We start from the raw sequence: 11,486 nt of genomic DNA, 5'->3' as shown, positions 1-11,486 counted from the left end.
TATGTTGCAAAACTGATAACTATCAGCTCAACTGAAATTTATAGCTGTCCACATGGACAAGTGAGCAACTGGTCAAGAAAACCACATATGACAAGACCTACATTAGGACAGATTAAGGTGAGACTTTTAATCCAAAGAGCATATTACCAGTTTTTAAGCATGTGACCATCAAGCTCACCTCAAATGGTTGGATGTTGAAAACTATTTTGTGTTCCAAAAGGATGATAATCCTGAACACAAATCCAAACTGTTTTTTAAAATGTGAATAGCAGATCAATATTATAGGTAAATATTAAAAAAATAGTGGAGTAGTCTCAATCTCAATTGTGTTGAAAGCCTATGGATCAGATTGTGGGTTTTCTGTATGTAACCCCATACAGAAAACTCTAGAAATATTTAAATTCCCGAAACACGTTCGTGTACGTTCATGACGCTCCGAATGAGAACTATATTTACCGCGCTCTGTTTCCGACCGGACAGATTTGAACGAAGTACCAGGTTAGATTTAAAGTCACTAGTTGAGCTTGGATGAAGAGGCGGAATGTGACCTAATCACTGATCTTAGGTGATGCAAATAATGCTGGTTCACCATGCGTTTCCCAGCATGCGACTCTTTGTAGCAGGATGTTTTTAAACCGTAATGTTTTGGAACCTTGACCACCGGAGTTGAGCTTGTTAGCAAAGTTCAGCAAAGCTACAGGAGTTAGGATCTACCATGGTGAGCGAGCAATCTTGTTTCCTAATGTTTGCTCTGAGTAACGTTACACCTGTCACTAGTATGTCAGACTGTATTACTGAGAATCTGGGCATCTTCAGCCCGTTCTTATTCTAAATCTAAAATACTCTAAGACAATATAGCTTGTTCTGTTTTATATTCATTATGTATTCTTTGAGTAATAGTTTGTGATTTGTGAAAACGTTAATTTGTTGTCTGTTTTTTGGGGGTCTTTTCAAAGCTTTAAACTCACCATTTCGAATTTTAATTAATTAAATGCCCAACAAATAACACGGTATGTTTTGTAAGCTTTGCAATTGATAAAAAGTAATGCTGTACAAGTTTGAATTGTCTAGGTGTTGTAGTTTTCAACACTTACACATGTACCTATGCGAGGTGGTTGACCTAATTTAAATTTGCCCAAATTTTATAAAGTATTCTCAAAACACAGTGTGTTTTGTATTATAAATAATTAGTTCAGAGTACTCCATTTGCAGTTTTTTCTTTTCCAGATATTTTAAATTTCCAGCTGGAGCTGTTTCAAGGTAGCCCAGAGTCCATAAATGTAGTGAACTATCCCTTTAGAGATAAATGTTGAGTAAAAATCTACAGATTGGATGCTAACCGTAGCTTTCTAAAAGCTAAGATGGCTCCTTGTTCTTATTACAGAAGTCATGAAGGAGTTTTTGCGGAAGATACACAGCATCTTTTTGCAGATCGCTCTGTTTCCGAGCAGATTTGGTAAAACAGGTCCACAGCCAGCAGCTTCAGAGGTTTTGACCTGCCACCTGCAGCAGCGCAGACTCCCACCCTGGACTTCGTTCTGCGTGCGCTACAGCTCCATCCACAACGACCAGTTTGGCCTGTCCAACTTCAACTGGAGAGTTCAGGGATCCAATTACCACATATTGCGAACCGGCTGCTTTCCTTTTGTGAAATATCATTGCACCAAAGCACCTCCAGAAAACCTGGATTTTGAAGACAGGTTTTTTACTATGCTGAAAGTTATTAATCTAGGTCAGTATTTTCAGAGTTGGTTACAAACAACTCTTTTCTTTATGTAAAAGTCTAGAGGTATATTTGATTTAATTATTCTGAAAAAGGAAAAGTGCCTGAAGATTCCTTATTTCAGTATCTAAAATAGTAAAAATCTAACATGTTACAAATACCTAGGACAAATTTCTTCTTGCATTGATTACATAGCTTGTCTTCTTTGTTATTTTTTCCACACCTATTGCTAGTTTTCATTTATAAAATACTAGGCAATCACAGATAAATTCCAAACAAAAGAAAATCTGGGTATAGAATTTTGAAATAGAAAACTTGCAGGAACCCTGTTGTATAGATTTGTATTCAAGATGCAATTTTCCGACTGAGAATAATAGACATGTCTCATTATTGCAGGTATCCCTTGTTTGGCCTATGGCATGGGCTGCTGGATGGTGATAGGAGCTGCAGAAACAGTGCAGACGAGTGTTGGACCTGTCACCATCTATTTTGCCTACAAAGAAGAAGAAGGTGCACAGTACTAAAAGTGGAGACTGCTTTAGTGTTTTAAAAATACTAATGTCTACCAGACTGCTGGATTTACTCCTCCTGGTAATGTTCTGCTGTACCTGGAAGTGACATCACTCTGTCTGGCACTGGTGGTCTTGCCTGACTGCACATGTTGTTTTATGGTGAATTATTAAATATTTACTGATAAACTGAAGGAATAATAAATTCAATTACTCATCATACATACAGTATATGCAGCAGTTTAAGTGGAAATTTATTGTCAAAATAAAATATTAGTATAGTAGCTCAAAGTATATAAAGTAATTGAAATGATTATTAATTGTTTACCTGTGCCCCCTCTTAATTTTTTTCTTACTAAGATTAAGGTATTTGCCAAAAGCAGGTGAAAAAAATTGCTAGATATGTAAATCTGTACACCAAAAGCTGTAGTTGCAGTGAAAGATGGTTCCACAAAGTAGAACTGAACACATGCACACTACACTTTTTATTTGTAAAGGGAAAAAATACATTTCTCCCACTTCACAATTCTTCACTAGTTTGTGTTTTATTACATAAAATGTCCCCCAAACTGTGAAAAAACTAAGGAGTACTTCAGTACTTCCCTGTAAAACTGACTAAAAGTCAGTTGAAGTAATGTTTATTTATTGCCAAAGTATGCTAACTGCATAAGTATACACAGCAATATAAATGTGGTTTGAAATCATGGGTTTTCTGTGATCTGTATAGAAAAAAACATATTTATGTCAGCTCCCTAAAATATGTAAATAGATACAGAAAATGGTTCAGTTAGTGCCTAATCATATAGTCATTGTCTACTCTATATGATGATGTGTTGTATTTTGCTTGGAAAAAAAACAAGAATCCCTAAAAGTCCAGAACATTTATTTAAAGTTGAATTAGTGGTCATCCCACACACAACAGATAGTCAATAGTGTTAGAGAAAAATCAGTGACAGGACAGCTCTGATAAAATAGGTTTTAATTACCAAAATGTGTCCTTTGTCGGAAGCCGTGTACATCCCTTCCTTCGGGCCTTCACTGGCCTTTGATTTCTGGTAATGTGCTTTGCTGACAGCGCAGGCTTAGCCGCTCTTCAGACTCCTGCGCCCTCTGAGAGGCAGGCTGACAAACTGCCGTATTGATTTCTCCCCTCAGCGTCTCCTGTTCCCAGTGTTTATCAGCGACCTCAATTTTCAGGCCTTGGCCTCTTCATTTTTAACGCAATGAAAATGAACGAATAATTTCTTGTTGTACATGGAAATCAATGCACCTTTTGACCTCTGTGCACACGAAGGCTGCGACATGTCAAGCCATTCGTCCTGTTCTAGAGTGACCTGTTTTATGAAAGTTCCTCATTATGCATATTTTTTTTCTTTTTCTGTTTTACCAAACCGGAACCATTACCGCCTCCATAACAAGCAAGTAGTAACATTAGAAAACATTTTGTTTAACAAGGAGACAAAATGTGTATACACTGAAAGAAAAAATGTAACCTTGGTTGTATGCAAATGTTTTGAATCTCACGCAATATGCATGCACAAAATCCTCTTCAACAGCATGATGACACCAGACTATCACTTTAATCAAACTAATTGCCCTGAACAAGGAACATTTAGACACACTTACAGAAATCTGATCCTTGGTATCAGGCTGCACTTAAATCCTCCTCCTTTCATTGGCAGCCTTTCATCAGGACTGAAAGTGTGCATGGGGAATGCTCAGGCAACCATGTCTTAATTACTCATTGACCCTTTGACCCAAAGTGCTGCATTGATACCACGTCGCAGCCCGGCACGACTGCGCGGGGTTGCAGCCGTCTTGCAGCTTTTGTGTGCAGCCTTTACAGGATGACGTGAAATCCAAACTGCGGAGCACGAATGCCTTGTATTTGTTTTCAGGGCTTCACCTTTGAGTCACTCTAAACTGCAGGGGAGGTCTCCCCTTCAGGTGGGACAGAAGCTTAGCATTACATATTAAACCTTAGTCACCACCACCATGGGTATTGGTTATCTGAACTTCAAATGGTCTTCTGTAACTTAACAAAACGTGGCTTGCACTTAAGGCGAGATTGATGCTTTTTAATAGTCTGGTCCCATATTGAAGTGTCTAAATTACCCAACAGGCATCTAAAGTGGTAATGAGCAAACAATTAATGCCAGTTTGGCACGTTTAATTGCGAGCTGGTGCTGGTAATAAGTTTTGTCAAGGTGAAATCTTTAAATACTTGTACTATTTAGAGTTTAGGTAAGTAAAGCAGAACAAGTGCTCAGACCGAGGAGTGTTAATGTAAATTGTTAATGTCGAGCAGTGAAATTGCTAATCAACTTTCAGAGAGTTGTAATTATTTTCTAATTAGCTGCAGCGTTCTTCAGTTTCTTTGGCCTTAGAAAAAAAATAACTTTAATCTCCTTGAAATAGTTGATGGAGCCACTCTGCAAATGAATTATTTAGCATGCCAGCGATTTCCCTGTCATACAGATATATGGCTTGGCAGAAACAATTATTGTGCGAACAACCCCTGCAGCTAATGCTGGAGAGGTTATCATTATATGAGCCTGTGGAATCGGCCACCAGCGTCGTTTCCCTGCTCACTCTGCGAGCAGCGGGGACACCTGAGCCATCACTTAGATCACTTTAAGGAAGGCACTGGAATTACATGTCGATGTTGATGTCTCAGCCAACAGTGTCACAATATTTACTGTGAAAAGATGTAATTTTTTTTTCGTACTGTGACAACTGAAACACAAGAGAGGTCTCTGGATGTATAAATCTCATCATGTAGGAGCTTATATTTTCTGACCTGTTGCCATTCATATTTTAAACACTTTTTTTTTCTGCCGATGATGGTGTGTGGTGTATTCTTTTTTTATTTATTTTTTTATTTTATTCCTTTATTTAACCAGGTAAACCCCGTTGAGATCTAGATCTCATTTTCAAGAGGGACCTGGGTAAAAAATTTGCAATACATAGCAACCTGGTTACAAGATAAAGTAACCACTTTAACCCCAGTGATGACAAAGGTCACAGTAATTTTTTTTTATTTGTAACCTGCTTTATATAATGAGTTCAGGTTGAGGAAAGAGAAATATTTTTACGTTGCATTTAGGGAGTCGAAATACTTGTGAGTTGAGGTTGTTTTGGTCCAAAAGGCGCGTCCAGCTGCAACCTGTAACAAATTAGCAAACTAAGCAATAACTTTTAAACTAATTACGCCATCACAGTTCCAGTTGTACTTTAATGTTTCACTGTTTTTACATATACTGTTGAGTCAATGGCCCTGAGCATGTGCACTTATCTCCATACCCATCTTGCATTATCTTTCTGTTCAAGTTGATTATTTTCTTTTTTGGTTTCTTTCTTGTTGATGTTGCTGTATCACATTAAACTTCATTCATACTTAATGTTTACTGTGTTGACATTAAGGGAGAAATAGATTTTAATAGATTTTTTTTTCCACTTTCTTTCAGGAGAGTGAAATGTGCTATCCATTTTTATTATATATTATGCAGTATTTAAAGTTTCAGCTCATTAAAAAACAGACGCCCTCGACACCCCCGAAGGCTGTCTTTTACCCCCCACCAGCATGCAGTCAGGCTCCCCTAGCCACAGGCTGTGCTTGATCTGTTTTTTTTTTTCTTTTGAGTGAAAATTTAAATATTCTGAAATATTTATTTATTTGTTTATGTATTTTATCTCAACCAAAGAATGGCATAATGTCTTTGTGGCTTATACACAAGTGACATAGCAGATAAGAAAAACAGAAAGCCAGTTTTCTTTTTATACTGTAATTTGGGAGACTGCCACTATTTCTTTATTGTTTATCTGAACATAGGCTTTTATTATATACTACTCATTTCCAATAAAGCTGGCCAGAATACGAATAAATGCAAAATGTTGTGATTTGCACAATATTTAATCTCTACATTTAGATGAAAACAGTACAAAAACAGGCAAATTAAATACTGAAACCATTGCACACTTTGTTTTATTGTTGTATTCAAAATGTGTCTGATATTTTAAGCAAGTAATTGGTCTTGACTGCAAGCTTCCTAGTTTAGTCACTGTATTTGCTGCTGTTAAATAGTTGTTGTAACATTTCCTTGTTGAAACAAGTTTCCATAGCAGGATGGCTCATTGACCAAACTTTTTCTTGTAATGATTACATTAAATGGATCCTGATAAAGAAAAGCAAAACCTTCCCAGTGAAGATTGCATTTAGTGAAACTCTCGACAAACAATAGCAAAGTTTTTCCTGTGAAGATTCCATAACATTGCATTGGCTTGTTGAACTAAGCAAAATCTTAATGTAAAGATTGATTGAGTGAGCACTTTTGATGGAAAAAAAAAAGGAAAAATCTTTCCTGTAAAGTTAGATACCCAAAACCTAAAAGAGTTTAGACGTTTGAGGAATACCATTAGACTTACAGATGTGGATGTAAGGAAAAAAAGGCCTTCACAGATTATGCTCTTTTTTTCTTAATTTCGCTTAATTCCCTTAATTTATTGAACAGCATTTTGGAAGTGATGTTTTAGATTACTTTTGTATTTCTCAGTCACTTTGTTTTCCGTTTTGTACAGCATTTTTACTTTACTTTAAGCAACGTTGACATCCATGTGTAAAGAAATGCGGCACATACCCTCATTTTGCATTGTAACAGCCCACCTTTTGTGCCGTTCGATCGGCGTGTTTTTCACTTGCACGGTAAGCAGCAGCCCACGCAGCAAATCAGCTCCAGATTGGGGATTTACATTAAATACACTGATACTGATGCTGCATGCAAACCTAGAAATGGAATAAATCAATTTTGCTCTTGAGAAATGTCTCGCATGCTTTTTTTTTTTTTTTGATGCGGTGTGATCTCCAATCTTTCTGCAAATGAGCTGCGCTGCCTTGTAATGGTTTCTGCTCCTCGTGGGAGGCCGGCGTCTCAGAAAAGCTGCTGATTGAGGAAGAAATGTAATACAGGTGTAAAGCAGACTTGATAGGGGTCTTACACGAGGGTTATGCATTTTCACAGTGATATACATACTGTTACATATTTATCAAAGAATGTGGAATTTGCCAGCTTGACTCTTTCTGGCCCTCGGAGATTTGCAGGCTTCCTGCTAGAGTGGTGCTAATTCTGTTTGAGATGGTGGCTATTATGTTGAATTAATAGGAATTAAGGGCTTAAATTGGTTAAGTAAGCACTTCATTAATCGTGAGTGGATTGCTGCATGTGAGAGGTTTATGGGATATGTAGACCACTAGTGCGAGTAGAGTTCTGTGTTAAGAAAGTAGGCTGATGCATGGTGTTATGGCAAAAAAGGGCACTATAAATAAATTGAGCAAATGTTTTTTACTTCTTAAGGAAAAAGGGGATTATGTTTTCTATCACTTTTATTTTGTTGAAGTACCGGTAACTGTATATATCAAAGAGGAATTGTAAAAAATATTACAACTGATTTAGGTGCTAAGGTGTCCTAAATTGTTTAACACTGCTGTCTTAGACATTTGCAATTTTGTTGCATTATCAGTACAAGGCCAATCCTAATCGTATCTTACCTTACACTTCCTTATTATTAATGATAATTGCCAGATTATGTTGTTTTATTTCCCTTCAGAGACAAGTCGTTTCTTGTGCATTTTGGGTAATTTTTGGTGCCATATGTCATTACTGTAATTTTACTCTTGACATACTATAAAATCAAGTGCCTGCCAAAATTCAAGCAGGTTGAATGTTGTGTTTTGATTATCTTTTGATTTCCCACTCAACTGGGTTGTTTTAACACTGTGATGCAGTTTAAGATCTTTATATTTCACTTTGGATGTGCAATAATGGTATTCTTTGCTATTTGGAAGACTTTATTTTACCTTCTTCCTTCACCCTGGATGAGCTAATTGAGGTGTGTGTGTTTTATTATCAGGTCTTGCTAATGAGGATGAGGGTGCTGGAGAAATAGTATGTCCCCTTAGGCTGAAGAATAGGTTGACTTAGCCAACCTTCTGTACTTATTGTCCAACAAAGAGGGAATTCACTTAATGCAGTGCTTCAGAAAAGTGGATAATTGTGGCTAAGATCAATAAAGAAACGGAGCAGAAAATGAACGGTGTGTGCAGCAAAGTTGTGCTGTCGATGTTTTTCAGAAATCGAATGAATTACGTTACCTGCTTTTGTGATTTTTTATTATTATTCTTTCCAGGCAAGACATCAGATCAGAAAGCAAATAGTGTTCTGGTGCACTATGCATATAGAAGTGGTTAAAGTTGCACGTGTTTACAAAGCATTTTTGGTTGTGATATAGGGGGTACATTTGGTGGGATGAGCCACTTTGTTCCCAGGAAGCCCAGTGACATCGCTGGAGGGCAGAGAAGGATGGGAACCAGAGAGGGGTGACAGTGATAAATAGCCCTTTTAATAACAGCTGCCCCACTTGGCCAGCTAGGCCCAGTCAGTGTCCTCTGTGTATTTATGCCTATGTTTATTTATGCATCCATAGCATGTAGGAAATCACCACCGCAGGGGTACAATCATTCTTATTTTTTTGTTGTGGTGGGGGATTGAATTGGTTTAACTTTGGGTAGAGGTAAGCTTAAACTGAGCTGATGTTCATTTAACCCCAGTGCGGATGTGTTGGTATGTCTGTGGTGACGCAAAAAATACAGTTCGGTAAACAGATTTTCTCAGTGTTTACTTTGTCTTCATCACTTTAGAAGTATTTCGATCATAAACACACTGTTCAAGCTCAGGTTCAGCATAGTTGTGTAGCACAAACAACTGCAACATTTACCAGTGTGTTGTACAGAATATACAAAGACAACAAACACAAAATAATCAAGTGCTGCAGCAAAGCACCCCCAGAGCATCAAACTATCATAGATATGGTTGATTGTTGATATGATGTTCTTTTTCTGAAATGTCTGAGTTTCATACCGGAACTAACAGAAAATGCACCTTTAAGAAAGTTTGCTTTATCAGTCTAGAGAACATATCCCAAAAACTGGGATGATTAAGATACTTTCTGGCAATTAAGAGGCTCTTTAGTTCCTTTTGCTCAGCCGTAGTTTTAGCTTTTAGACTCATGAACTCTGAAGTTAGTCAAGGCAGGTGAGACCTGCAAGGTTTAGGATGTTGTTCTGGATTATTCTGTGACCTCCTAGAATAGTTCTCTTGGGGTGGTTTTGGTTGGGCAACATGCCATGCAGTGGAGGATTCCCCACTGTTCTATGCTTTCTGTTTTTGTAGTTAATGTTTTTCTCCCAAAACAATTTTAAACTCTTTCCACACTGGTAGATATTTAAGACTTTGTTTTTCTTCTGCTTTTGAATTTCTTTAGATTGAGGTCTGATGTGTTACTTTTTGAGATATAGCATCCTACTCCTAATGTTTTCTTCATTCTAAAAGTCAAAAACTAACCAGGCCTGGATGTGACTAATGGACTTGTACTTAGCATTACAAAAAAGTGGTTGATGATCGTTCAACACATAGTGTAACTACTTTTTCACTCTGGGACAGGTTGTTTTGGATATCTTTTTGCCTTTTAGTAAATTATTATCATAATTTGATTATATTTGCTATACATATGTTGTCTTTTTTGATATTAAAATTTAATTTTCTGAAACACTGTGTGACAAAAAAAGCAACAACTAAAAATATTTGAGGAGACATATGGCTTATTACAACACTGTACATTCATATTGCAGAGAGAGGAGTGCTTGATCCACAAATCCTACCAAAAATCATTAAAATAAAACGTGCGCTTTAAACGTGAAACCTCCGGAGCACACAGTGGTGTAGCAAAACATAAAATTGCAGTCTATTGACTTCCAAAACACATTTACACTCTGAACATTTTCAAGTTGTTGGAAACATCTGGATTTTTTTTTTTTTTTTTTTTTTTGCATTTTTAGACTCCGCTAATGCTTTCCGTAACCTTCAGTCTGAATGGCTTTTAATTTCTTGGCTCATTGTTGCTGTATGACTGGAGTCAAGAACCTTTTGTCTGTTGAAATATGACCTCAGGCCCGTGTCTGTGCGTAGGGAGAGGGGAGGCTGTACATCAGAAGTGTCAAAGCTTCTTCCCCGAGGGCTCTGTTCTCGCTGTTTTTACTCAAACCAGTTTCCTCCGTTTAATTGGTTCAATTAGTTAAGTATCCATATACATTATCGGGTATGCATTTTTCATGACTCCTCTTAACGCTCTGTTTAAACAGAACAACTTCCGGCTATGATTTGCCATTTGGATGAATGTCAAGGAGACTAAATGATGGTGCTAATTGAGTAATTAAAAGCAGATGTTGTAGCAAAAGCCAACAGCATACACTTCAAACACTTTGCCCTCCAGAAACCCTACACTGTTTTTGACACCCCAGTTATATATGGTTATCCCAGAGGTACCTCTGTAATAGTTACAGTTTCACCCTTGTGATTATTCAGTTGAACTCTTTGCTATTGAACCAAAATGGTGTTTTTATGCTATTTTGACCACATGAAATGATCTGGAAAAGAAAAGCACTTCATGCTGCCTAATGGCCAGACTCAGCGATGCACATATTCACCACAAGCTCTAGAAAGGCAAAGCACAATATCTCCACACTCAACCCATCACTCTTACCCCCCACTGTCCTCTGGTGGTGGGACACTACTGGCCTGTGCAAGACTCTTCAGAGAGAGAGAGAAGATGTGATGTTGAAGGTAATTAACATTGGAAATGTGCCAGTAATGGGAACCAGTGTCCCATCAAATCGCAAAGGATCGGAGTGTATTTTATGCTTTTGACAGCTGTGGTGATTGGAGCATCGCTGGAAGGCTTTACAAAGTGCAGATCAATAAGTAACAATATTCCTATTAAAGAAAAATTACTTGGACATTGTACTGAGATGGCTGGTGGCTTTTTACAAAACAGAAGAAATGTCTCGTTGAGGAAAGGTTTTAATCATGGATGAAATTAAAATGTTCATCTTTTTCCTCTTAAATGAACAAACTTCACATATTTTTTAAAAATGGGTTTGGGTTGAATGATTAGGGTTTTTTTATTATTATTATTATTTTTTTAGGTTTGTTCAAAACTCAGGTCTGTAACTTTTTTGTATCATTCCTTATTACTATCAAAGTCTCACTAGGTAGTAATAGTTTATATATATATATATATATATATATATATATATATATATATATATATATATATATATATATATATACTGTATATATATTTGTTGAAATCATTTATTTTATATGAATTTAGTTCCATTGTAGTCCTTCAATGATAATTTG

General features: G+C 36.9%; 1 protein-coding gene across 1 annotated transcript; it reads left to right on the top strand.

The window, feature by feature from the left end:
* Window positions 1-491: 491 nt before the first annotated feature.
* c2h15orf61 (chromosome 2 C15orf61 homolog) lies at window positions 492-5,073 on the top strand. The gene is made up of 3 exons (XM_005806939.3): window positions 492-718; window positions 1,385-1,732; window positions 2,120-5,073. The coding sequence occupies exons 2-3, from the start codon at window positions 1,390-1,392 to the stop codon at window positions 2,245-2,247; spliced, it is 471 nt and encodes a 156-aa protein (XP_005806996.1). The 5' UTR covers window positions 492-718; window positions 1,385-1,389; the 3' UTR covers window positions 2,248-5,073.
* Window positions 5,074-11,486: the final 6,413 nt, after the last annotated feature.

This window comes from Xiphophorus maculatus, chromosome 2 (genome assembly GCF_002775205.1).
Source record: "Xiphophorus maculatus strain JP 163 A chromosome 2, X_maculatus-5.0-male, whole genome shotgun sequence".
NCBI classification, from domain to species: domain Eukaryota; kingdom Metazoa; phylum Chordata; class Actinopteri; order Cyprinodontiformes; family Poeciliidae; genus Xiphophorus; species Xiphophorus maculatus.
Note: the sequence above shows the minus strand (reverse complement) of the source record. Positions and strands in the feature narration are given on the sequence as shown.

Excerpts from the sequence above, each read along its gene's own strand:
- c2h15orf61 (XM_005806939.3), top strand. The coding sequence starts at position 1,390 with ATGAAGGAGTTTTTGCGGAAGATACACAGCATCTTTTTGCAGATCGCT. Across the intron at positions 1,733-2,119 it reads GCTGAAAGTTATTAATCTAG|GTATCCCTTGTTTGGCCTAT; the intron begins GTCAGTATTTTC and ends TCATTATTGCAG.